At 39.5% G+C, this 21,504-nt stretch overlaps 1 protein-coding gene across 3 annotated transcripts in view; it reads right to left on the reverse strand.

Moving 5' to 3' along the window:
- The window catches only part of mgll (monoglyceride lipase), a 201,934-nt gene that overhangs the window by 90,922 nt on the left and 89,508 nt on the right, over positions 1-21,504 (reverse strand). For all 3 annotated transcript variants that reach the window (XM_039771022.1, XM_039771020.1, XM_039771021.1), the window contains exon 4: positions 5,722-5,858. In XM_039771022.1, the coding sequence (XP_039626956.1) occupies positions 5,722-5,858 (137 nt within the window). The remainder of the gene's footprint in view (positions 1-5,721; positions 5,859-21,504) is intronic.

Raw genomic sequence — 21,504 nt, forward strand, 5'->3', positions numbered from 1 at the left:
CACACACTAATATGAGACTTCGGGACTGATGCAGATGATGACTAATTTTTTCAATAAAATGAGAAAGCATATCTCTGTTCACTATATTTTATACTCCGTTTCATGAAATTCTATAACTAATGAATTCGCATCACTGTTTTAGTCAGGTTGGATACCTTTGTTTACCTCTGTATTAATATAAAGTTTGGATCTGTCCTGGTCAACTTGTGTTGTGTCACTTGTAGCATAACTCCGTATCAACCAGGATGGTCTCCCTTTGTGTGTCCCCCACAGCAGTCCATCTGGCAGACTTGTTCATATGTCATCAAACTAAGTCACCGTGATGCTTTCTTTTCAATCTGTCTATAAATGAATGTCACTTTTTTTTCATGATGGCCTCTCAAGACTTAATTAGCAAACAGTGTTGCATACTAGTGTTCTACGTGTCTCTTTGTATTCTCCCCTTTAGGGATTGGAGCAAACCATCTAAAAAGGAAAGATTTGCAAAACTAAAAAAAAAATGATCTTGTCATTTTTTTTACTGAACAGAGGAATCTGCATTTTTTTTCAATATATTGTACATGCACCACTGAGGGTTTATAATGCAAATCAATTGTCCATAGACATGACTTGAATGATAAAATTTCCAGGAACTATTAATGCAAGATTGAGCCTGCAATAAGGTTTTACTTGGCCACAGACCGTTCTCAGGAATCGTTTCACCCATCCTTCTGTTTTTAAATCTGTGTAACCCTGTTCAAGGTAAGAAACAGCTATGTAATTACTGAAAACTGTTCCAACTTACATGACATCTTTGCAGCTATTTGCTCTGAAGCTCACTTTCCTTACCAAATTTCTTTCTATTCCTAAGATTACAAATTCCAAACAGATGAAATTCACTCCTTTCCGAAGGTGCCTAGTACCTGACTTTATGTAGCTCTTTGTTTTATCTTGGTAGAGTAATATACTGTATATATTGCTCTACTTTTCCTATTGTATTATAAATATGTAGCCTTAAAATGCCTAATCTCACAGACTTACCACTGTATATAACTAATCCCCACCTTCCCTTCTATATCTATAACCTCAGGCAATTAGATGTAGTAAAAAGACAAGCGGGAGTTAAGTTACACATAAAATAATGTATTACTGATAATATTCATAAATAATAACAGAATGCAAAGTACATTTGAATATTGGCAGCCATACAACCTGATAAAATGGTGATGTGTAATTCAGGTGGCACACAGACTTGCAGTTACTTAAAATGTCTCTAGTTAAGGCATCATTGGTGCTCAGCTTTCAGCCACATGTCTGTTCAATATGGCTGTTGAGCTGTGCTCTTTATTGTGTTGTCTTCGTCAGTTCATGGTGTGATGGTCTTCATCAGTTGTTAACAAGAGAAAGATACTTCTACATCATCACAGGTTAGCAAGAGAAAGATTGTGAGGTTAAGCACGTACATTTCTAGATGTTTTGTCCAACCCCTACAGCCAATAGGATATCATGGTACTTAAAGGCCTCTGAGACAAGCCAATTCCAAACAGCCATACCTCAGACCAATGGGGGAAAGAGAAACACCTGCAACCCCGCCCACCAAGATCATATGTTAAACTAACCTGGCTTTGTGTGGGGGATGAGAGAAATACTCAAACTGGTTTAAGACACATTCTCCAAATCCTGTCGTAAAATTACAAAGAAACTTAGTCGTAAACGGGGGGGTTAAACACGAATGCCTCTCACCAAAGTATACACTAAATTACATTTCTTTGCCTAAATTGCAAATAAAGACATTGTTGCCGCTTTGCGTAAGGTGAAGTCAGGCACGGGTAAGACGCGTGTCAAAGAAATCTCTCAGTCCAAAAGTTCTTTTTAAAAATATTTAGTGAAAGTTAAGGGCAAATAATCCATACAAGAATAAAAAGAAAAATAGTTACACACAAGGAATAAAGGCAAAAAAAAAAAAGGGAAAAATGTATCTTCTATAAACTTAGTTTTTCTTATGAAGCTTTGGTTACTTCTGTACTTAAAGGTTATTTATTTCTTCTTCTGTATGCTTTAAACATACGGTTCAAAACTTAGATCTTTTAATTTACGAGTTACTTTACACTCAAAAGACCCTTAGGCCGTTGGCACTTAGATATGCGCCAAGCTCACCGTGCATAAGCACGAACGCGAGCATAAAACAAATTCTTCCAAGGACACGGTTAAAAAACCGTATGCCTCTATACCTTACACAAGGTAAGGCTAAACACTTACTAAAGAACATTGTTTACTCAAAAACTGTTAAGAGATGACAGGAAAATACCAACTCAATTCTATTCACGGGGGTTTTAGGAACCTCCCATATTTTATGCATTATCATCTAGTAAATATTCATACATTTTATAGAACTAGGAAAATGGCTCTTACAGACATAAAAAACATTTATCAAGTTATATGCAAAATCTCACATCACAACACTCTTTATCACACTATTGAATGTCAGTGCAAAAAGCAAAATGGGAAAAAAACATAAGGAAACCTTACTAATGGCCTACCCAGAGCTCAGGGTCATTGATCATTTTTTATGTAAGGATAATCTCAGGTCCTATATTATTCCATCCATCCATCCATTATCCAACCCACTATATCCTAACTACAGGGTCCCGGGGGTCTGCTGGAGCCAATCCCAGCCAACACAGGGCGCAAGGCAGGAAAAAAACCCTGGGCAGGGTGCCAGCCCACCACAGCCTATATTATTCCAAGCGTTTAAAACTGAATATTGTTACATTTGTTGGAGATAGCCACAAAATACAGGCTTAAATTTCTATGCAGTCCCTGGTGACAATGAAAATATGTCTTCGATTTAGAAGTAATTTATTTCAGTAACATCGAAATCCTTGTGGTAATGCAATTTCCCTGTCAATTCACTGTGTTCAAACTATTTATATCCGGGCATAAAGACACAAAAGATACAAATATAAAATGCTTAAGCCAGCATTTAGTATTCCGCCTAATAACAATCTGAGTGACATGCTGAGAGTTTGAACCGTTTAAGACTTTTTTGTATCAGTTTAGTTGCCAGTTCAATGTCCGGCCTTTAATGCGTCATTTTAGCTCTGTGTTTAGCAGCCCTCAACTAAAATGTAAAGATGTACGTTTTTTGTAAACCTCGCACTAGGATTTTAATTAAATGTACGAGGCTGCAAAACATAATAACTAAAAATCATAGATTCATGTCTCTTACTCATTTTATTGTTTCAGTTCAGTTTCTGCCTTCAAATTGGAGCAATGACTTTAGATCTGACAGCATCCTCCTGCTGAGGCGTTGTTCTTTCATTGTCACTTGCACTTGAGCTAAAGCTTGCTAATTTTCTGGAAAAGTGGCAGTAGTAGGGGGCCATGTAAGGAAGATGCAGAAATTACGTAGGAATGTTCCAGATATCGAGACAGTTGTCTTGAGAGCCAAAAATTATAACTGATGCTAGGCTCAGCCTGATAAGAAAGTGTGTTTTCTTGTAGACATATAAGCGAATCAGTAGAAAAGCAGTTTTGACAAAATATCACAACACAAATTCATTCTGTACTTAAATATTAATCTATATGTTCTTCGCATAATACTATTTAAATGCAATTTCATTTGGTGAAACTTTTTTTAAATAAACCACCAAAACAAATATACTGTATCAGATGTAGCCATTGAAATGTCACTCTATGTATTGCTGCAATACAAATAAAGTTTTACAGTCTCACATGACTTAAAATAGGAAATTCAAAGAATTCATGGTTAGAGGTCTTGGCCCTGACACTTCTGGAAATCAGACTCATAATAACATGGGCCTGGGATGCGTGTGTACGTGTAAAGAAAAGTGCGCTGTGAGGGGGTGTCCAGCTCGCAAGACATTACAAAAGACAAAGGTGACAAAACGGTGACAGGATTGTGCTACTTCCCAAAGAAAGCCTGCAGAGAAGAGAGAGAAAACACACAGAGGAAGCAGAAGAAATCCTTCAAATGCCACAGTAGGAAAGAAGGGGACATTACGGGACTGTATAAACTGTAGGTGTGCTGTATATCCTTGCAACTGGAACATCGGGGACCACCAGTGTCATAAACATTGTGTTACCATTTATTTTGATTACACTTATATAACTATTGTTTAAATTGTTAACAATTACCATGTGGGTTGCTGCCACATGAAAAAGACTGCTGCTGCAAAACTGCGTTATTTGCTAATCCTGTAAACGGTGGCAACAGGCACCAGTTCATTGGATATTAAAGATGCTAAAAACCTTCTGCTGAGTTAAACATCTTTATTAGGGAACCTTTGCTCGGTGATCTCCTCCTGTATTTGCTATTTATTGACTTCAATTCTGCTTAACCTTATTAATTTGAAGGTAAAATGTTTTGACTAATGGCTCTTTTACCTTCCCTTTACTAAAATGACTTTCCTAGTCCTTGTGCATACGACAGAATGATTAAGATCTTGAATGACCCCATAATAAAATAACTTTTTGCCAATGGCATAGCTTGGGGCGGGCAGAGGGAGTGGTCCACCCTGGGCAGCACACCTTTGGGGGCAGCATTATTGGCCAGAAGGCTCAGTACAATTCGTGTGTAAGCAGCAGGGTTCGGAAAAATATCACTCATGAATGAAACAAGTCAAATTCTCTGATTTTTATCCACAAACGCTTCAATTTTCAGACTGTCCTTCTGTGATGACATCAGCAGTTGAAATTTATGAGGCAATGACAAAAATAAACACTGATAATAATTTCTGGGAAGATAAAAAACTAATTTACAATTTATAATTTTGTTTTGTTATCATTCCAAATGCGTTCTTGCTCTGCACAGAAAAAAACAACAACAACAACATTTATTTCTATAGCACATTTTCATACAAACAGTAGCTCAAAGTGCTTTACATATTAAAGAATAGAAAAATGAAAGACACAATTATAAAACAAAATAAATCAACATTAACATTGAATAAGAGTAAGGTTCAATGGCCAGGGGGGACAGAAAAAACAAAAAAAAACTCCAGACGGCTGGAGAAAAAATAAAATCTATAGGGATTCCATGCCCACCTATTACTTGTACACTACACTACACTACTACATTACTACACTAATTATATTAAATTAATAATTAGAACATGGCTTATCAGTGCATCTACTCTATATTCTTGTTTAGTTGATGCTTATAAATAATTATATGTGAAAAGTGATTGCCGTTTCTCTATATATGAATAAATCTATGCGAAATTTATCTTCATTTTTCTCTATACATCATTTTAATTTTCTATTTAAATAGGTTAACATATTCAGAAATGTTGGAGGGAGGCAAATTGAAGCACCGCCCCGCCATGAGCAGCACGAACTCGAGCTACGCCCCTGCTTTTTAGAAGCACTTTAGAGGTGCAAATGAAATGGCAAGAGGTGCACGGACAGACAAACTACAATGTTTGGAATCACTCCTATGTCCTCTCTTGACTTTAATCTCTTAAACTGTAATCTGAGGAAAACTCCAGGACTATATATTAATTCAACTAAACATAAAAAATAGAATTGCTTCATTAACAGCAAGCATATTGAATATTACCACATTCATTGATATCTTTAAGGATTTCACTTCAAGATTTTTTTACTTCTGCCTTCACTGAGGAAATGCAAATTCCCAACACAGTGAATCCTGTACACTGTAGTACACTGAATAAGAATCATCTCATTGCTATTCCTTGTTGTTAGTAAACAAGAACATACCATGGAATGTCCAAGAATGTATACAGGTAGGCCTGGATGAGACTTCTTCATTATGTCAATATGCTGCAAGACGTCTCTGACGAAGATGTGAAAATCTGAGATGACCATCCTTTCCCCCTCACTCTGTCCATGGCCCACTGGGACAAAAAAGACAACAGGAATAGAAGGCATTAAGTACTACTCATTATGTTTAATTTAAAGTACTGTATTCGAAATCATCTACAGTATTTCTATTTATGCACTTTACAAAAACAAATTTCAAGACCTTGGAGCAGACTGAGAAAGAATTAAACTCGGATTTTAACAAAAAATACCTCGCTTTACATTAGAAAAGACCTGTTTCATCAATATAGCAAACAAAAATAAAGTATGAGTACACTATATATATATATATATATATATATATATATATATATATATATATATATATATATATATATATATACAGTATATGTGTGTGTGTGCATGTGTGTGTATAAATATATAAACATATATGTGTGTGTGTATAAATATATCAACTATAATATAAATATACTGTATATACTGTAAATTGCTCAAATAAATTAAGTGAACACTTATTCATCACAGTCGAACACCAAGTCAGTAAACCTTGAGGGATATCACTCCAGTTAGGAAGCATAAGTGATTATGAAACAACTTCACCTGCTTTGGTGCAAATGAAGTGACAAGAGGTGCACGGACAGACAAAAGTAAGACAACTCCCAAAAGGGAATGGTTTCGCAGGTGGTGGCCACAGACAGTTGCTCTCTCCTTATCCTTCTTGACTGGCTCTTCTCTACTTTTGGGTTTTGCTGGTGTCCTTCTCTCTACCGAGAGCATGAGGGGGTACCTGCATCGGATTGAGGTTGCAGTCCAGCTCCTCCTGGATGGCACATCCATATGTGCCAGTGCAAGAAGGCTTGCTGTGCTGTCTCAAGAGCATGGAGGAGATACTAGGAGAAGGGCTGTTACATGAGGAGAGTTGGACAGGGCCGTCCAAGGGCATCAACTCAGCTGCAGGACCAGTATCTGCTCCTTTGTGTGAGGAAGAAGAGGAGGAGCACTCCCAGAGCCCAACAAATTTGACATTCAGCTTGCTACTGGTGTCCATATTTCTGACCAAACTATCAGAAACAGACTCCATGAGACAGTCATGAGGGCCTCATGTCCTGTATTGGGATCTGTGCTCACAGCCCATCACTGTGAAGCTCAATTGGCATTTGCCAGAGAATACCACAACTGGCATCTTCGCCATTGGTGCCCCATTCTCTTCACAAATGAGAGCGTGCTTACATTGAGCACATGTGACAGACGTGGGAGAGTCTGATGACACTGTGGTGATCTTTATGCAGCCTGCAACATCATCCAGCATGATTGGTTTGTTGGTGGATTGGTCAGTGTTGGTCTGGTGACCCTTGGAGGGTCACACAGACTTCCACGTGCTAAGCTACCCTGACTGCTGTTAGGTACCAGGATGAAATCCTCAGAGCCATCTTCAGACCTTACACTGGTGCAGTGAGCCCTGGGTTCCACCTGGTGCAGGACAATGCCCGGCTTCATGTGGAGAGAGTGCATAGGCAGTTTCTGGATGACAAAGACATTGATGCCATTGACTGGCCCTTGTGTTTCCCAGACCTGAATCCAAATGAGAACCTCTTGGACATTATGTATCGGTGTACTAGCGCCACAGGCTGTCTGGGAGCACACTGATGCCCTGATCCAAGTCTGGGAGGAGATCTCCCAGGTCACCATTAGGGACATCCCCAGATGTTGTCAGGAATGCATACAGCGCTGTGGGGGCATTCCACACGCAGCTGAGTCACATTGTGAGTTCCCGTGATAAAATTCATGCAAGTTGGATCAGTCTGTGATTTCGATTTTTGACTTTGATTTCCAATATGATGTTGAATCAGGCCTCAGTGGGTTCTTCACTTTGGTTGCCATTGACCATTGTTACATCCTTTTGTTCTCAACGAATTACACTGTATTACTCAATGAAGATTTTCCACATGAATAATTCATTCGACTTAAGTGTTCCCTTAATTTCTGTGAGCAGATTATATATATATAAATTTGTATATAAAGTATACATATATATGTACGTGTGTGTGTGTATATATAAATATCACATATAGGGGCTCAGAATTAATGTACATTTACAAAAGGGTTCAACACCCTCAATTACATTTTGCAAGTAAAATAATAGAATGCAAAATTTTATTATTTCTTTTAGCTGATCTTGATTGATAAATGCTGAACATCTGTCACAGATAAATAGGCTGCAAGCATGTGTGACAACACAAAAATAAAAGACTTAATTCAATTTTGGAAAGGCAGGCCTGAATAGCTGTAACAAGAAGCTGAGCTAGTTTCAAATAAAACAGCTTGAAAACATTCTTCATCACCAAGAATAAATTGGTATGGTGAAATGTGCCAGGAAGTGTCAGTTGTGTAAATGAAAAGAAAATTAAGGGAAAAGTTTTTTTTTTTGAATACGCAAATGCTTTTTGGTGTCTGGGGAATAAAGGGTTGTATTTTTTTTAGGCTGCTTTGTCCCAGGGACTGTCGACTGTAACACTTTCTCTGATAACGTACAACAATTTCTCCTCTATTACATCTTCAGCTTGCATTATTGTCTTGTGCATTTCAGGTTAAAATACAAGAGCTGGCTTTTATTATTTACTTACTGTTTGCGCAGTCTTTTATAAACATGCAGTCTTATTGTTCTTGTAGCATTTCATTTTTAAACTTGAATTTATCTATATTATTCCTAATATTTTACCTAGTCATTAAATGTTAACGCAGCATAAGCAATTCAATTCAAAAACAACTCCATTTTCAAAAGATGACTATGGACTTTTGATCCAATAGACTGAAACCTGGACTCTAACCTGGATGTTCATTTTGCAAATAGATTTTGTCACATTTCTTCACATAGCAATGTGGTTTGTATTTGACATGGTATAAAATATCCTTATTCTTAATTTTAAAGATTCTATCAACTAAATTGCCTGAGTATGTTTCCATTGGACTTCTCCTTGGCTTAGCACAGCAGCTTGCACTATTTACTTATAATACAACACAATCCTCAAATTAGGTTTATGAGGAGCCAGTGCCAGTCTTGGCAGCATCAAGGGCAAAGCATGCCAGTCAGGGTGCCAGACCATCACAGGCACACACCCACACTCATGTCCACACAAGTTCATCTTTTTATGTTAAGTAACCTACACACAGTGATACCGGGAGAATGTCCAAAGTCCACACAGGCAGCAACCATCGCCAAATTATGTAAGTAATGAACCGTATAACTGGTGTCACGACTAAAGCATATAGGACAAATGCGTAACATCTGAAGTATCCAGGAGAAGTGCTCAGCACCACAAATGCACTCAAAGTGAATGCATCACCTTGCTATTTCTGCAAGATATTCATAATTCATATTTGTGGGAATAACATTTTCTCCCCACAGCACAGATAGTGGGTAGCTTTTCCCAGACAGATGCTGTACAGAATGGTACAGGAATTTAAATTAGTGGAAACTTAAAAAAACAAAGAGAATCACATTTTGGCTAAGAGCAGGATCACATCAAAATCCAAATTCACAGACTTGTGGTGGGTGACATTTGTCCAGAGGTATCCAAATCAAGATATATCCAGTTTATTCGCAATCTGCAATAGTTAATTCTAACATATGGGCAGGTGCAGCTTTATACTTTTGCAAAGGAATATCACAAAATGGAGTGCTAGAAGCTGCAGAGTTCAGTTATCCTTTGTAATGTGGCCAGGAAGCAGACCAGACAGCACAGGGAAAAGGTTAGGGTACCAGCTGAATCAGTCCCTTTACTATGAGCAAAAAATATGGCCACCTGGACCCGGAAAACAAAATGGCTTCAGTCACGCTTGCACTGTAGCTACTGTAAGCTCATCACCCATCAGGTGAGTAAGTGGTGCCACCTTCCAGGAGCGACTCTGTTTTATGGTGTCAGGGCTGGAAGGGGTGGAGCCTTCTCAAGGGTCAGAGGGCGGGACTAGGCAACCTCCTGTTAGTGTCAGCACTCCCTTTTGTCCAGGAGTGGAACTGCTAGCCTCCTCAGAACTCTGAAGGGGCTTCTCTGGCGCGCATGCAAGAGACCTTTAATTTACATTGTTTTGAGTTTTCTCTCCATTTGTGTACAGTGTTTCTTCTCACATTAAATATTTTGTTTGCCACATTTTCTTTCTTATAATTTTTAATAAAAATGTATAACTTTTGTGTGGGACGTCCCTGAAGGAAAAGAAGGAGGAAGAGCAGGCTTTTCAGGGCATTGCATCCCCTGGGACGCTAGGTGGCAGCTCCCCTGGAGGGCAACGGTTCCCTAGATTCCTGTAAAGCATCCTGGGACGTGGAGTCCATTTCCTCAGCCGTGTTGGGTGCTGTGGGTGCCGCCAGGGTGAGCTCACAAAGAACCTAGGAACTCCTACTATTACGATAACCCGGAAGTACTTTGGAGTCGCGAGGACGGAAGCCCGCAGTACTTCCGGGATACTTGAGAAGCATGATGTGCCGTTTAACCCGGGAGAAACACTTCCGGGTCATGAACTATTTAAAGGACTTTGGGAAACCTAGCAAGGAGAGCCAGAGTTGGGAGGTTGGGTGACGAAGCTGCCGGGAGTGGAGGATTGTTTTGTGATTATTGTAGTTATTATTAGTATTGGAGAATTGTGGATTGTGCGGTGCTTTGTGCACTGTATTGAAGAAAATAATTAAAGAATTCTTCTTGGTGCTTTTAAACGTGTGTCCTGGACGTCTGTCTGGTGGGTTTAACGGGGCAATAGCGCCCCTAGCAGCCACACTTTCCAGTAAATACAATGATCTTTTCAGTGGTAAAATTGAAATTCACAAGAGGCTCATGTTATCTTAATTGAAAGCATATTTATTTGTGTACTGGGAATGTAAATTATTAGCAAAAAAAGGGTTTACCTTGCCTGAAATATTTATTGTTACTATACGGGTTGGGTGGGATTACTTTAACTAACCTCTCTCTCTCTCTCTCATTTCTCCTAGGGCACGAAGTAGAAAATGGCCGACAGTGGGGTAACTCGCGTTGAAATCGTAATTGAGGAACTCCAAGCACTTGATGAAAAGATTCAGAAACTCCTGTCCCGACGGAAATACCTGAGAAATCTGAAGGCCCGGCTGTTGGATAAACCGTCCTTGCCATCTGGAACCGGCGAAACACCAACCCAGCGTTGTGCCGACCTCACCCGCGTCTCGAGGAGCGCGCTGCTGACCTCGGTGGATTTCAGCTATGCAGGCGGGGGTTCAAGGCCAGAGCACCTCCATCGGCACAGGCGAGCATTTTATCTCAGAACCGGTTTGACCCTCTCCGCGTCCCCATTTCGCCTTCAGCACCTGGTGATGTATTAGTGGTAGGTGATTCCATCGTTAGAAACCTTAATGTCGCATGCCCTAATGCAAAATCGTTTGTTTCTTGTTTTCCCGGTGCTCGTGTCCGAGATGTAATGAAAGCGTGCGCCAGCAGTCTACGAGAAACACAAGGAGAGGGCAGTTGGATCAATCGTCTTGCATGCCGGCGTAAACGATATAAGGCACCGACAATCAGAAATCCTGAAGGCTGACTTCGCAGCTCTGATTAGAGACACGAAGGAGAGGACCCCATCGGCAAAGATCTTCGTTTCGGGTCCACTACCTCTCGTCAGACGATCCAACGAGTACTACAGTCGTCTGCTAGGGTTGAACAACTGGCTACAGGGTTTCTGCAAGAAGAAGGATGTCGGCTTCATCAACAATTGGAATCTCTTTTTGGAAAGGCGCGTCTCTTCAAGCGTGATGGCCTGCATCCGAACAGTTTCGCGCCGGGTCCTCTCCGAAAACATATCGAAGGTAATTCGTTTTTCTTGACTATCTATCTCTGCTCTTAACCCCTTCCGAAATAATACTGCTGTGCCAGGACATGATGAATGTTTAATAGAGTCTTCCGTTAAAGTTCACACCATTAATACTGTAATAAGCAATCTCAATGCACGTAGAAAACCTAGGAAATACGGCATAAACTCCAATAATCTAATTAAAATCACTATTTTAGAGGAACAATGTATTAAAACTATAAAACAGATCACAGATTAAACAAAAATATACACAGAGCGCGCTAATAATAATAATTTAGTTCCTATTCCAAATAACAATAACGCACATAGTACTCATCTCTGCACCTCCAAACATTAAATATGGCACTATTAAATGTCAGAGCTTTAACTAACAAAACGTTTTTTATCAACGATCTTATTAGTGATAAAAAAATAGATCTTATTGCACTAAATGAAACATGGCTGAATTCAGATGCCGCGTCAGTTTTAATCGAATCTGCCTCCGGATTACAGTTTTACTCATGCAAACCGCCAGGGAAAAGGCGGATTGGCTAACATTTACTCGAGCGATTAAAATGTAAAGATGTCAGTTTTGGTAAGTTCAAGTCCTTTGAGTATCTCGCCGTTGTTATTCATGGAGATTCTCAAGTTCTAATACTATCCGTGTATAGACCTCCTAAATATAACGCGTCATTTTTTGAGGAATTCTCTGACTTAATGTCAATTTTAATTACTAATTATGACACACTCCTAATAGTTGGCGACTTTAATTTTCATATAGATAATCAGTGTGATCTAAAAGTAAAAGAATTTATGAACCTCCTGGATTCTTTTGATTTGAGACAACTCATAAATCAGCCTACACATAAAGCAGGTCATACATTAGACTTAGTGATTACTAAAGGACTGAAAGTTGATATAAAACAGATCATTGATATTGGTCTATCAGACCATTTTCTTCTACTTTTAATATAGAAATAATGATAAAAACACTCATGAGAAGCATATTGTTAAAAACGCTTCTTTGATTCGCAGCAGCTTTAAAACTTACAAACATTTTAAGCAATCAGTCCGTTTATAGTGCCAGCTATAATAGGACAATGTAAATAGTAAGGTGGAAAGATTTAATTCTAAAGTGAGAGCTGCTGTTGACATAGTTGCACCTGAAAAGACAGTGAAAAAATCTTCTAGCATTGGTATACCATGGAAGACCCAAAGAGTGTCTGATTTAAAGAGAACATGCCGTAGAGCTGAGCGTCAATGGAGGAAGACTAAACTTACTATCCACCACGAAATATTAAAAGTCAAAATAACAGAATACAATAACACTGTCCGTCTTGAGAGACGCTGCTATTTCTCAAGATTATAAATAACAATGCTAGTAATCCTAGAGTCTTATTTTCAACAATTGATCGCCTACTAAACCCAGGTAGCTCAAAGGAATGCCTCCTAAGTGCTTCCAGTGAAACCTGTGAGGCTGTCGCTGTATTTTCAATCAAAAATTAATGATATTAGAAATAACATAGTATATCTCCCCAACACTAAGGATCCCCTAAACCCCAACATCCTGTTATAAACAAATTAAACTCTTTCACTAGGATAGATTTACCTGATTTACAAAAATAATATCTCAATTAAAACCCTCCACCTCGTCCTTGACCCGATACCAACAAGGTTTTTCAAAGAAGTATCAGGCGTGCTAATTGATAATGTTCTTGACATAGTAAATTCGTCACTAGATACTGGGGTCTTCCCAGACTGTCTTAAGACTGCTGTAGTTAAACCCCTACTTAAGAAACATAATCTTGACCCTCGCTCTTGAAAATTTTAGACCCATCTCTAACCTGCCCTTCTTAAGTAAAGTTCTAGAGAAGGCAGTCATTATGCAGTTAAATGACCACCTAAATAAACATGCTATTCTTGATAAATTTCAGTCAGGTTTTAGAACAAATCACAGCACAGAAACTGCACTCGTTAAAGTAGTAAATGACTTTGGGTAAATGCAGACAGAGGCCATTTATCTGTTCTCATCCTCTTAGATCTGAGTGCTGCATTTGACACCATTGATCACAACATTCTTAGAAATCGCCTTAGTCAATGGGTGGGCCTCTCTGGCAGTGTCTTAAATTGGTTTGAATCCTACCTGACAGGGAGAAAATATTTTGTTAGTTGTGGGAATTACAACTCGAAGACACATGATATCCAATATGGTGTTCCACAAGGCTCTATCCTGGGTCCGCTGTTATTCTCAATCTACATGCTTCCGTTAGGTCAGATTATCTCAGGGCACAACGTGAGCTACCACAGCTATGCTGATGACACACAGCTGTACTTATCAATAGCACCTGATGACCCTGATTCTATTGATTCACTAACACAATGTCTGACTAGTATCTCAGAATGGATGAATAGTAATTTTCTCAAGTTAAATAAAGAGAAAACTGAAATTTTAGTGATCAGCAATAATGGATACAATGAGGCTATTAGAAATAAACTGGATACATTAGGATTAAAAGTCAAGACGGAGGTAAAAAGCTTAGGGGTGATTGTTGACTGTAATCTGAATTTTAAATCACATATTAATCAGATCATTAGGACAGCATTTTTCACTTAAGAAACATAAGTAAAGTTAGACCTCTTATATCACTGAAAGATGCTGAGAAATTAGTTCACGCCTTTGTTTTCAGTCAACTAGATTACTGTAACGCACTCCTCTCAGGACTACCCAAAAAAGATATAAATCGTTTGCAACTAGTGCAGAATGCAGCTGCTAGAATCCTAACTAGGAAAAGAAAATCAGAACACATTACTCCAGTTTTGATGTCACTACACTGGTTACCTGTGTCATTCAGATTGACTTTAAAATTCTGCTTATGGTTTATAAAGCCTTAAATAATCTCGCCCCATCTTATATATCGGAATGTCTGACACCTTATATTCCAAATCGTAACCTCAGATCCTCAAATGAGTGTCTCCTTAGAATTCCAAGAACAAAACTTAAAAGAAGTGGTGAGGCGGCCTTCTGCTGTTATGCACCTAAAATCTGGAATAGCCTGCCAATAGGAATTCGCCAGGCTGATACAGTAGAGCACTTTAAAACACTGCTGAAAACACATTACTTTAACATGGCCTTTTTATAACTTCACTTTAATCGTAATTTAACTTAATCCTGATACTCTGTATGTTCAATTCATCATAACAACTATTCATGGTGGCTCTAAAATCGGTACTGACCCCTACTCTCTTTTCTGTTTCTTTTTCCGGTTTCTTTGTGGTGGTGGCCTGCGCCACCTCCACCTACTCAAAGCTTCATGATGCTCCAACAATGATGGACGGATTAAAAGGAAGAAGTCTACGTGACCATCATCATCATCAAGCCCTTCCGTGAGAACCCTAAATCCAAAGAGGACTGTTTCATTTATGTTAGGTAGAATGCCCAGAGGGGACTGGGCGGTCTCATGGTCTGGAATCCCTACAGATTTTATTTTTTCTCCAGCCGTCTGGAGTTTTTTTGTTTTTTCTGTCCCCCCTGGCCATTGAACCTTACTCTTATTCGATGTTAATGTTGATTTATTTTTTATAATTATGTCTTTCATTTTTCTATTCTTTAATATGTAAAGCACTTTGAGCTACTGTTTGTATGAAAATGTGCTATATAAATAAATGTTGTTGTTGTTTAACTGAAATGTTTAATTTGTCACTGCATGCACTTTTCCTGTGTGCTTTAGTCCTGTGCATTTTTGTTGGAGCACCATATCATTAGAAATCAGACAATGCTTACGCGAGGAAATAAATCCCAGCAGTAAGAGAAAGCAAAAAAGTGTGAGGAGTGTCCACGTCATTTTAGTAAACAGAAGTTTCACTGAGCCTTCAAGCATAGTGAAGCACCCAAATGAATTGCCACGGGAGATCCACGTAGTTGCAGCGGGAACAACAAATCTAAAATTATTTTGATATGCTTTCCTGTCTTACAATAATGATTTTTTGCATTAATTATTAATGTGAAGATTTACTGTGGCCTCTAGCTTGTTACTATCAATTGAAATGAATTTTAAACTGAAGATAATCTTTGTCACCAGAGACCTGAATGTCAGCTCATCTGTCATTTTCTAAACCCCTTTGTCCTGAACAGGGGCCGTGGGAAGTGCTTCAGCTTATCCCAGCTACCACATGGCTCAAGCACAAACAAACCTAGAACAGAGTGCCAGTCCATCGCAGGGCAAACACACACATACACACACACAGAGGCAATCAAGAGCAGCATTTGTGGGTGGCAAGTGGGGTGACCCCCCCCATGGCCCACACCTAAGGGGGCCCCACTTTTTAGTTCTGCGTGTCGAGCAGATTTGTCAAGTTATAATTCCACGTATTATCTTGCAAAAATTTAGCTGAATACTGTAATGAGAAAATCTGCCATATGTTAACATTATTTTTATTAAATTTGTGCACAAGTTTATACAGTCCACACATACCAGTAACAGCGTGGGGTTGGTCAGCATTAAGCCCCGCACACCCCTAAGGCCGCCTCTGGGGCCGATATAACTGTGGCCAATCCCCCTAACCTGCATGTCTTTGGACTGTGGAAGGAAACCGGAGCACCAGGAGGAAACCCACACAGACACGAGGAGAACATACAGACTCCTCACAGGGAGAACCCCGGACATGAATGTTGGTCTTCATACTGCAAGGCAGCAGCACTACCACTGCACCACCAACTGAAAAATAAGATGTTGATGTGCTTAAGCCGGTGGCACATGACACAGCTTCAAGTTGGAGGGGATACTGCATGTCCAACTTGTCGACTATGGTTGCTGCATCTCGATACACAACAGGTTACACACCTAGAAATCTCAGGAGATGATAATTTACTCAAATCTGTGACACTCTTTTCAGCACAGTCTAACATGTCCAGAGTATCGCAAGTTTGCTGCCTTCTAACAGCCAACAACACGTTGCCTGACATCGATAGTGCAAGTCTGAATGAAGATTTTCCAGGTATGTGGCGTTGAGCCGCAATATTGGCCCATTTATTTCCATATTTTTTAATTCTGTAGTGGTATGACAAATGTGGTAAGATGAGTCTGTTATATTTTTGCTTTCCAAAACACCCGTGTTCCTTTTTCCCATGGGACCGTGTTGTATGCATTGTACTTCCGAATTAGTGCTCATTGGTTTGATTTTGTCAGGACAAGCTACAGGACATCACTGAGGACATCAAGCTGCACGACTGTCCCAGAATTACTAAGGTTATGTAAATGATGTCCATGTTGGAAAAGTTGTGTAGTGTGACAGGGCTTTAGGTTAAATATTCAACAGTCTACTACTGCAATCGAAGATGGGGATGGCAACAGAAAGACTCAGCAAGCCTATAGATACTTATATGAAGCCCTTATATGAGGCAGATAGCCTTTCTGAAAGCTATTCACTGGTTCTCAGTTGCCAATAATGTTGTCCTATTTTTTAATTTAATTTGTAAAAAAAAATGTCATACTTTACAAGTGTTTTTATGTTGTTGTTCTTAGAACTGAGTAGCAGTGAAATGTAATTTAATTTTAGTGAAGGCAGGAAAGTAGGAGAGCTTTCTTTAGCTGAATCTCATCTTTGACGACAACAGCACAAACCGTTCTAAAAAGGAGATAAAATAAAACGGGGAGATCTCCTAGGTCACCATTAGATACACCTATAATCTGAAAAACGAATCAAGTAAATATTCCTTCTCTGCTGCTTTCCTGAACACGGATCCTAAACAGTTTTCCTTTGCCCATTAGCCTTTCTATATCCTTTTGGGGTTTCATTTGTTCCCTTTATTTAATAACTAACCTTAAGATAAGCTACACTGGCAACTCGATGGTGTTATGCAAAATATAATCCAAACTATATAGCTGCACCGGGGTCCTAATCTGGATCCTGAGTTGGGTTTGTGGAGGGTACGGCAATGCACTGTATCAGTGTGTGCTTCTAACCTCTCTCTCTCTATAAACTTGCAGATAATGTTTGACCAAGGATTTTAATATAGCAACAAACATTAATAAATGCTACAAAAGCCAGCACTCTGCTTCCCACTGTATATTTTATCAGGCCGGGTGCGTTTGGAGGTTAACCACAGTTCAGCTGGTGACGGTTCTGTCATTCAAAGTCAAATAACTGCTTTGTCTGCTGAAGACAAGGAAAGGAAAAGAGAAGCAAAAAAATACAACTATTGAGTGGTATGTGGCCTCTCTTGACTGGGTGTTCAAATAAAGAACAAGCTCATTGAGACTGCCATAGTTCAATGGCCTATAAAGCAAGTTAGAAAAGAATAAACCATAGTTCTCTTTAGAGAACACACAAATCTTCAGGCGTCGACATGTCTAAAAACATGAATTTTTTTTTTTTTGCCAAATTTAAGACAATTTTCTGCCATTTTCACACGCTTAGACTTTACAAATAGGAGCATTTAAATTAATCTAAACACTATAAAAGAATTATGCACAAGCAATTTATATGTGCATTCCATAAAAATAACGTGTCAGAAAGAAATGGTTAAATAAAATCCGGTCATTTTGGAAGTGGAAAGTAACCATGCACACACTGGCACCGTGGGTCTGATGATGGACGGATGGACTTCCGACTACCAATGGCATGAGGTTATCTACGGTACATTTTAACTAAATGAAGACTTGCAGAAAGAATTAGGTTGGATGTGCTTGTATGTTATTATTCTGCCCGAGGCCAAGCTTATTAGTGCGCCAACTGACTGTTCAGTAGCTTCGCCTTGCGCCTGGGGTCCCCCCCACCTTACGATCTGCGCCATAGGCGAATGCCTAATTCACCTTAATGGTGGCACCGGCCCTGCTTGTATGGTGAAATGCGTTGCCCACAAAAAACTCTCTCTGATATAAGTTATAGGGGAGTGGGTTATACATCCATCCATCCATCCATCCATCCATTTTCTAACCCGCTGAATCCGAATACAGGGTCACGGGGGTCTGCTGGAGCCAATCCCAGCCAACACAGGGCACAAGGCAGGAACCAATCCTGGGCAGGGTGCCAACCCACCGCAGGACACACACAAACACACCAAGCACACACCAAGCACACACTAGGGCCAATTTAGAATCGCCAATCCACCTAACCTGCATGTCTTTGGATCGTGGGAGGAAACCGGAGCGCCCGGAGGAAACCCACGCAGACACGGGGAGAACATGCAAACTCCGGGTTATACATAATAAAGACTATTTTCCATTTAAATTTAAATATTTAAACTATACTGAAGCTACAGCAGGCACCAGAAGACATAATAAGAAATCTGGTCCTGGGCTGTAGTGGCTGCTGGATTTTTGTACATTTTTAATTGCAGTCAACTGCGATAGAGTATGCGATTTACTTTGGTGCATTGCTCTTAACTTACATTCTAGTGATATATGTCTGATTTTTTTTTATCTTGTGATAAAAGTACCAAAATGTATACTGCACCCAAAAAGGTTAGAGCCTCTCATTCAAATTTCCCATCGGCCCTTAATTACTGCATATCAATGCTTATTTCATTCAGAACAGGTCGTGATGACCAGTACTAAGTTAGATGTGCTCTAATTTAAGCATCTGAACAATTTTCACAGAAATGTAATAGAAAATTCCAAGGTAGCACTTTTAAGACAAGCCTTATAACTAGAATAGGAGTTCAAGTAATTTCAGGAATTGATTTCAAACCAGGAAGAGGACAGAAACAAAATTCAGCTGCCATTGTTGTTCTCATGGACTACGGCAAGCTGAACCTGCACTAGAGCCAAATTCACAACATGAATTTATTAAGTAGCAATGCTAAATGTACAATTATCTGCTGAAAGAAATTTAATTTGTATTTCAATTTTCAAAATATGCTCATACATGTTTGGGCAAACAGACAGATGCACATATCGAGAAGGCCAGAAACTTAATAGCATCTATTACTGTAGTCTCCTTAAAAGAGACTGCAAAGGTTAAGTTATTCATATTGCTTTCATTCTTGTTGCCCTGACTACAGAATACAGTGCAGCAATATATTGTTCCTGATGCCTTTTCCCTGATGGCCTAAGTATATTTATAGTTTTTGTAAGTGTTTGCTTTTTAATAATCCAAAATGCAGCAAGTACTCACTATAAAAAATGTGTCCAGTAAGGACAAAGTACATAGATAAAGTTAGGTAATCTATACATAAAAAACATTAAATAATAAAGTCTGAAATCTAAAAGGTATGTCTAAGTTTGTATAGTGATCGATTACATTTAACCAAACAAGAAACAAAGGCAAAGCAGTGATAAGCTTGGAAGCTCAGAATTCATGCATTACGTTTTCCTTGTTTAAAATCAAGTAAGTGAAAGTGAACTGCAAAGTCAGCACTGCAAGCAAAATGCTGCGAGCAGAAAGTTCATTATAAGATGCAACCAAAAGTGGAGAGATTGTGTTAAATATGAAGAAAAATAATTTGGATGAATGAATATAACTAAGGGGCGGCACGGTGGCGCAGTGGTAGTGCTGCTGCCTCGCAGTTAGCAGACCCGGGTTCGCTTCCCGGGTCCTCCCTGCGTGGAGTTTGCATGTTCTCCCCGTGTCTGCGTGGGTTTCCTCCGGGCGCTCCGGTTTCCTCCCACAGTCCAAAGACATGCAGGTTAGGTGGATTGGCGATTCTAAATTGGCCCTAGTGTGTGCTTGGTGTGTTTGTGTGTGTCCTGCGGTGGGGTGGCACCCTGCCCAGAATTGGTTCCTGCCTTGTGCCCTGTGTTGGCTGGGATTGGCTCCAGCAGACCCCCGTGACCCTGTATTCGGATTCAGCGGGTTAGAAAATGGATGGATGGATGGAATATAACTAACATAGACTCTGGGAGATAGACACTGTATTAAGAAAAAAAACAACAAAAAACTCAGAAAATAATTTTGTCATATCTGGTTTTTGATTACTGACATACTATTATTGTAATATTCCCTCCAGTTATCTTTTTTGGTAGCTGACAGGATTTTCAATTGTTCCATTTTTATTTTTTAATCAGAGCAGTGTCAAGCAGCAAAGTGGATTGAGGGTGGGGTGGGACTGTTTTATTTCCCCACCTTAGTAACTACTTTGCTTAACAGTTCTCAGCTCTATTCCTGTGGGCCGCAGTGCACCTTGGATAAGAGAAGATTCAAATCATGATACATTCTTCAGGTAAGTCTTCTTTAAATTGTCATTCAAGGATAAGGGCAGTATTTTTCAAGTCAAAGTCATTTCTTCCCAATTATGGTACACATTAATTTTCCGCATAAAATTGAAGCATTTTTTCCTTGACATGCAGTGTGAATTTGGAGACCTTATATACACATGCATGTGCCTTTCCAAATGATGTCCAATCAATTCAGTTCACAACAGGTGGATTCCAATCAAGGGTAATTAAAGCAAACATTTGACCACCCAAAATTTGAAATACCACAGCAAAGGATGTGAATTTCTAGCCCACTTAATCCAGGCCAGGTTCGTTGTGGGGGCTAGAGCCTATCCCAAATAGCATAGGGGGCATGGCTGGAACAAGCCAAGGACGGGGCACCAGTTCATCGCAGCACGAACACACACACACCACACACACTCTAGGGCCAATTTAGTGGTGTCAGTTCACCTAACCTGCATGTGTTTGGACAGTGGGAGGCAGCTGGAACACCCAGAAGAAACCCACAGAGACGCGGGAGGAAACATACAATCTCCATGCACGGAAGACCTGGAACGTGAACCTTTATGGCGAGGCAGCAGCCGTACCACTGCACCATCGTGCCACCCAAGAATCTGAACAGTTAAATAAATTAAGAGTTTTTCTTTTTTGACTATGCAAACCTTTCTGAAAACACTTTATTATTAGGGATTATTGAGTGCAGATTGATGGGCGAAAATGGAAAATTTCTCCATTTAAATATCAACTGTGCCACAAAATT

This window comes from Polypterus senegalus, chromosome 12 (assembly GCF_016835505.1).
Source record: "Polypterus senegalus isolate Bchr_013 chromosome 12, ASM1683550v1, whole genome shotgun sequence".
Taxonomy (NCBI): Eukaryota; Metazoa; Chordata; class Cladistia; order Polypteriformes; family Polypteridae; genus Polypterus; species Polypterus senegalus.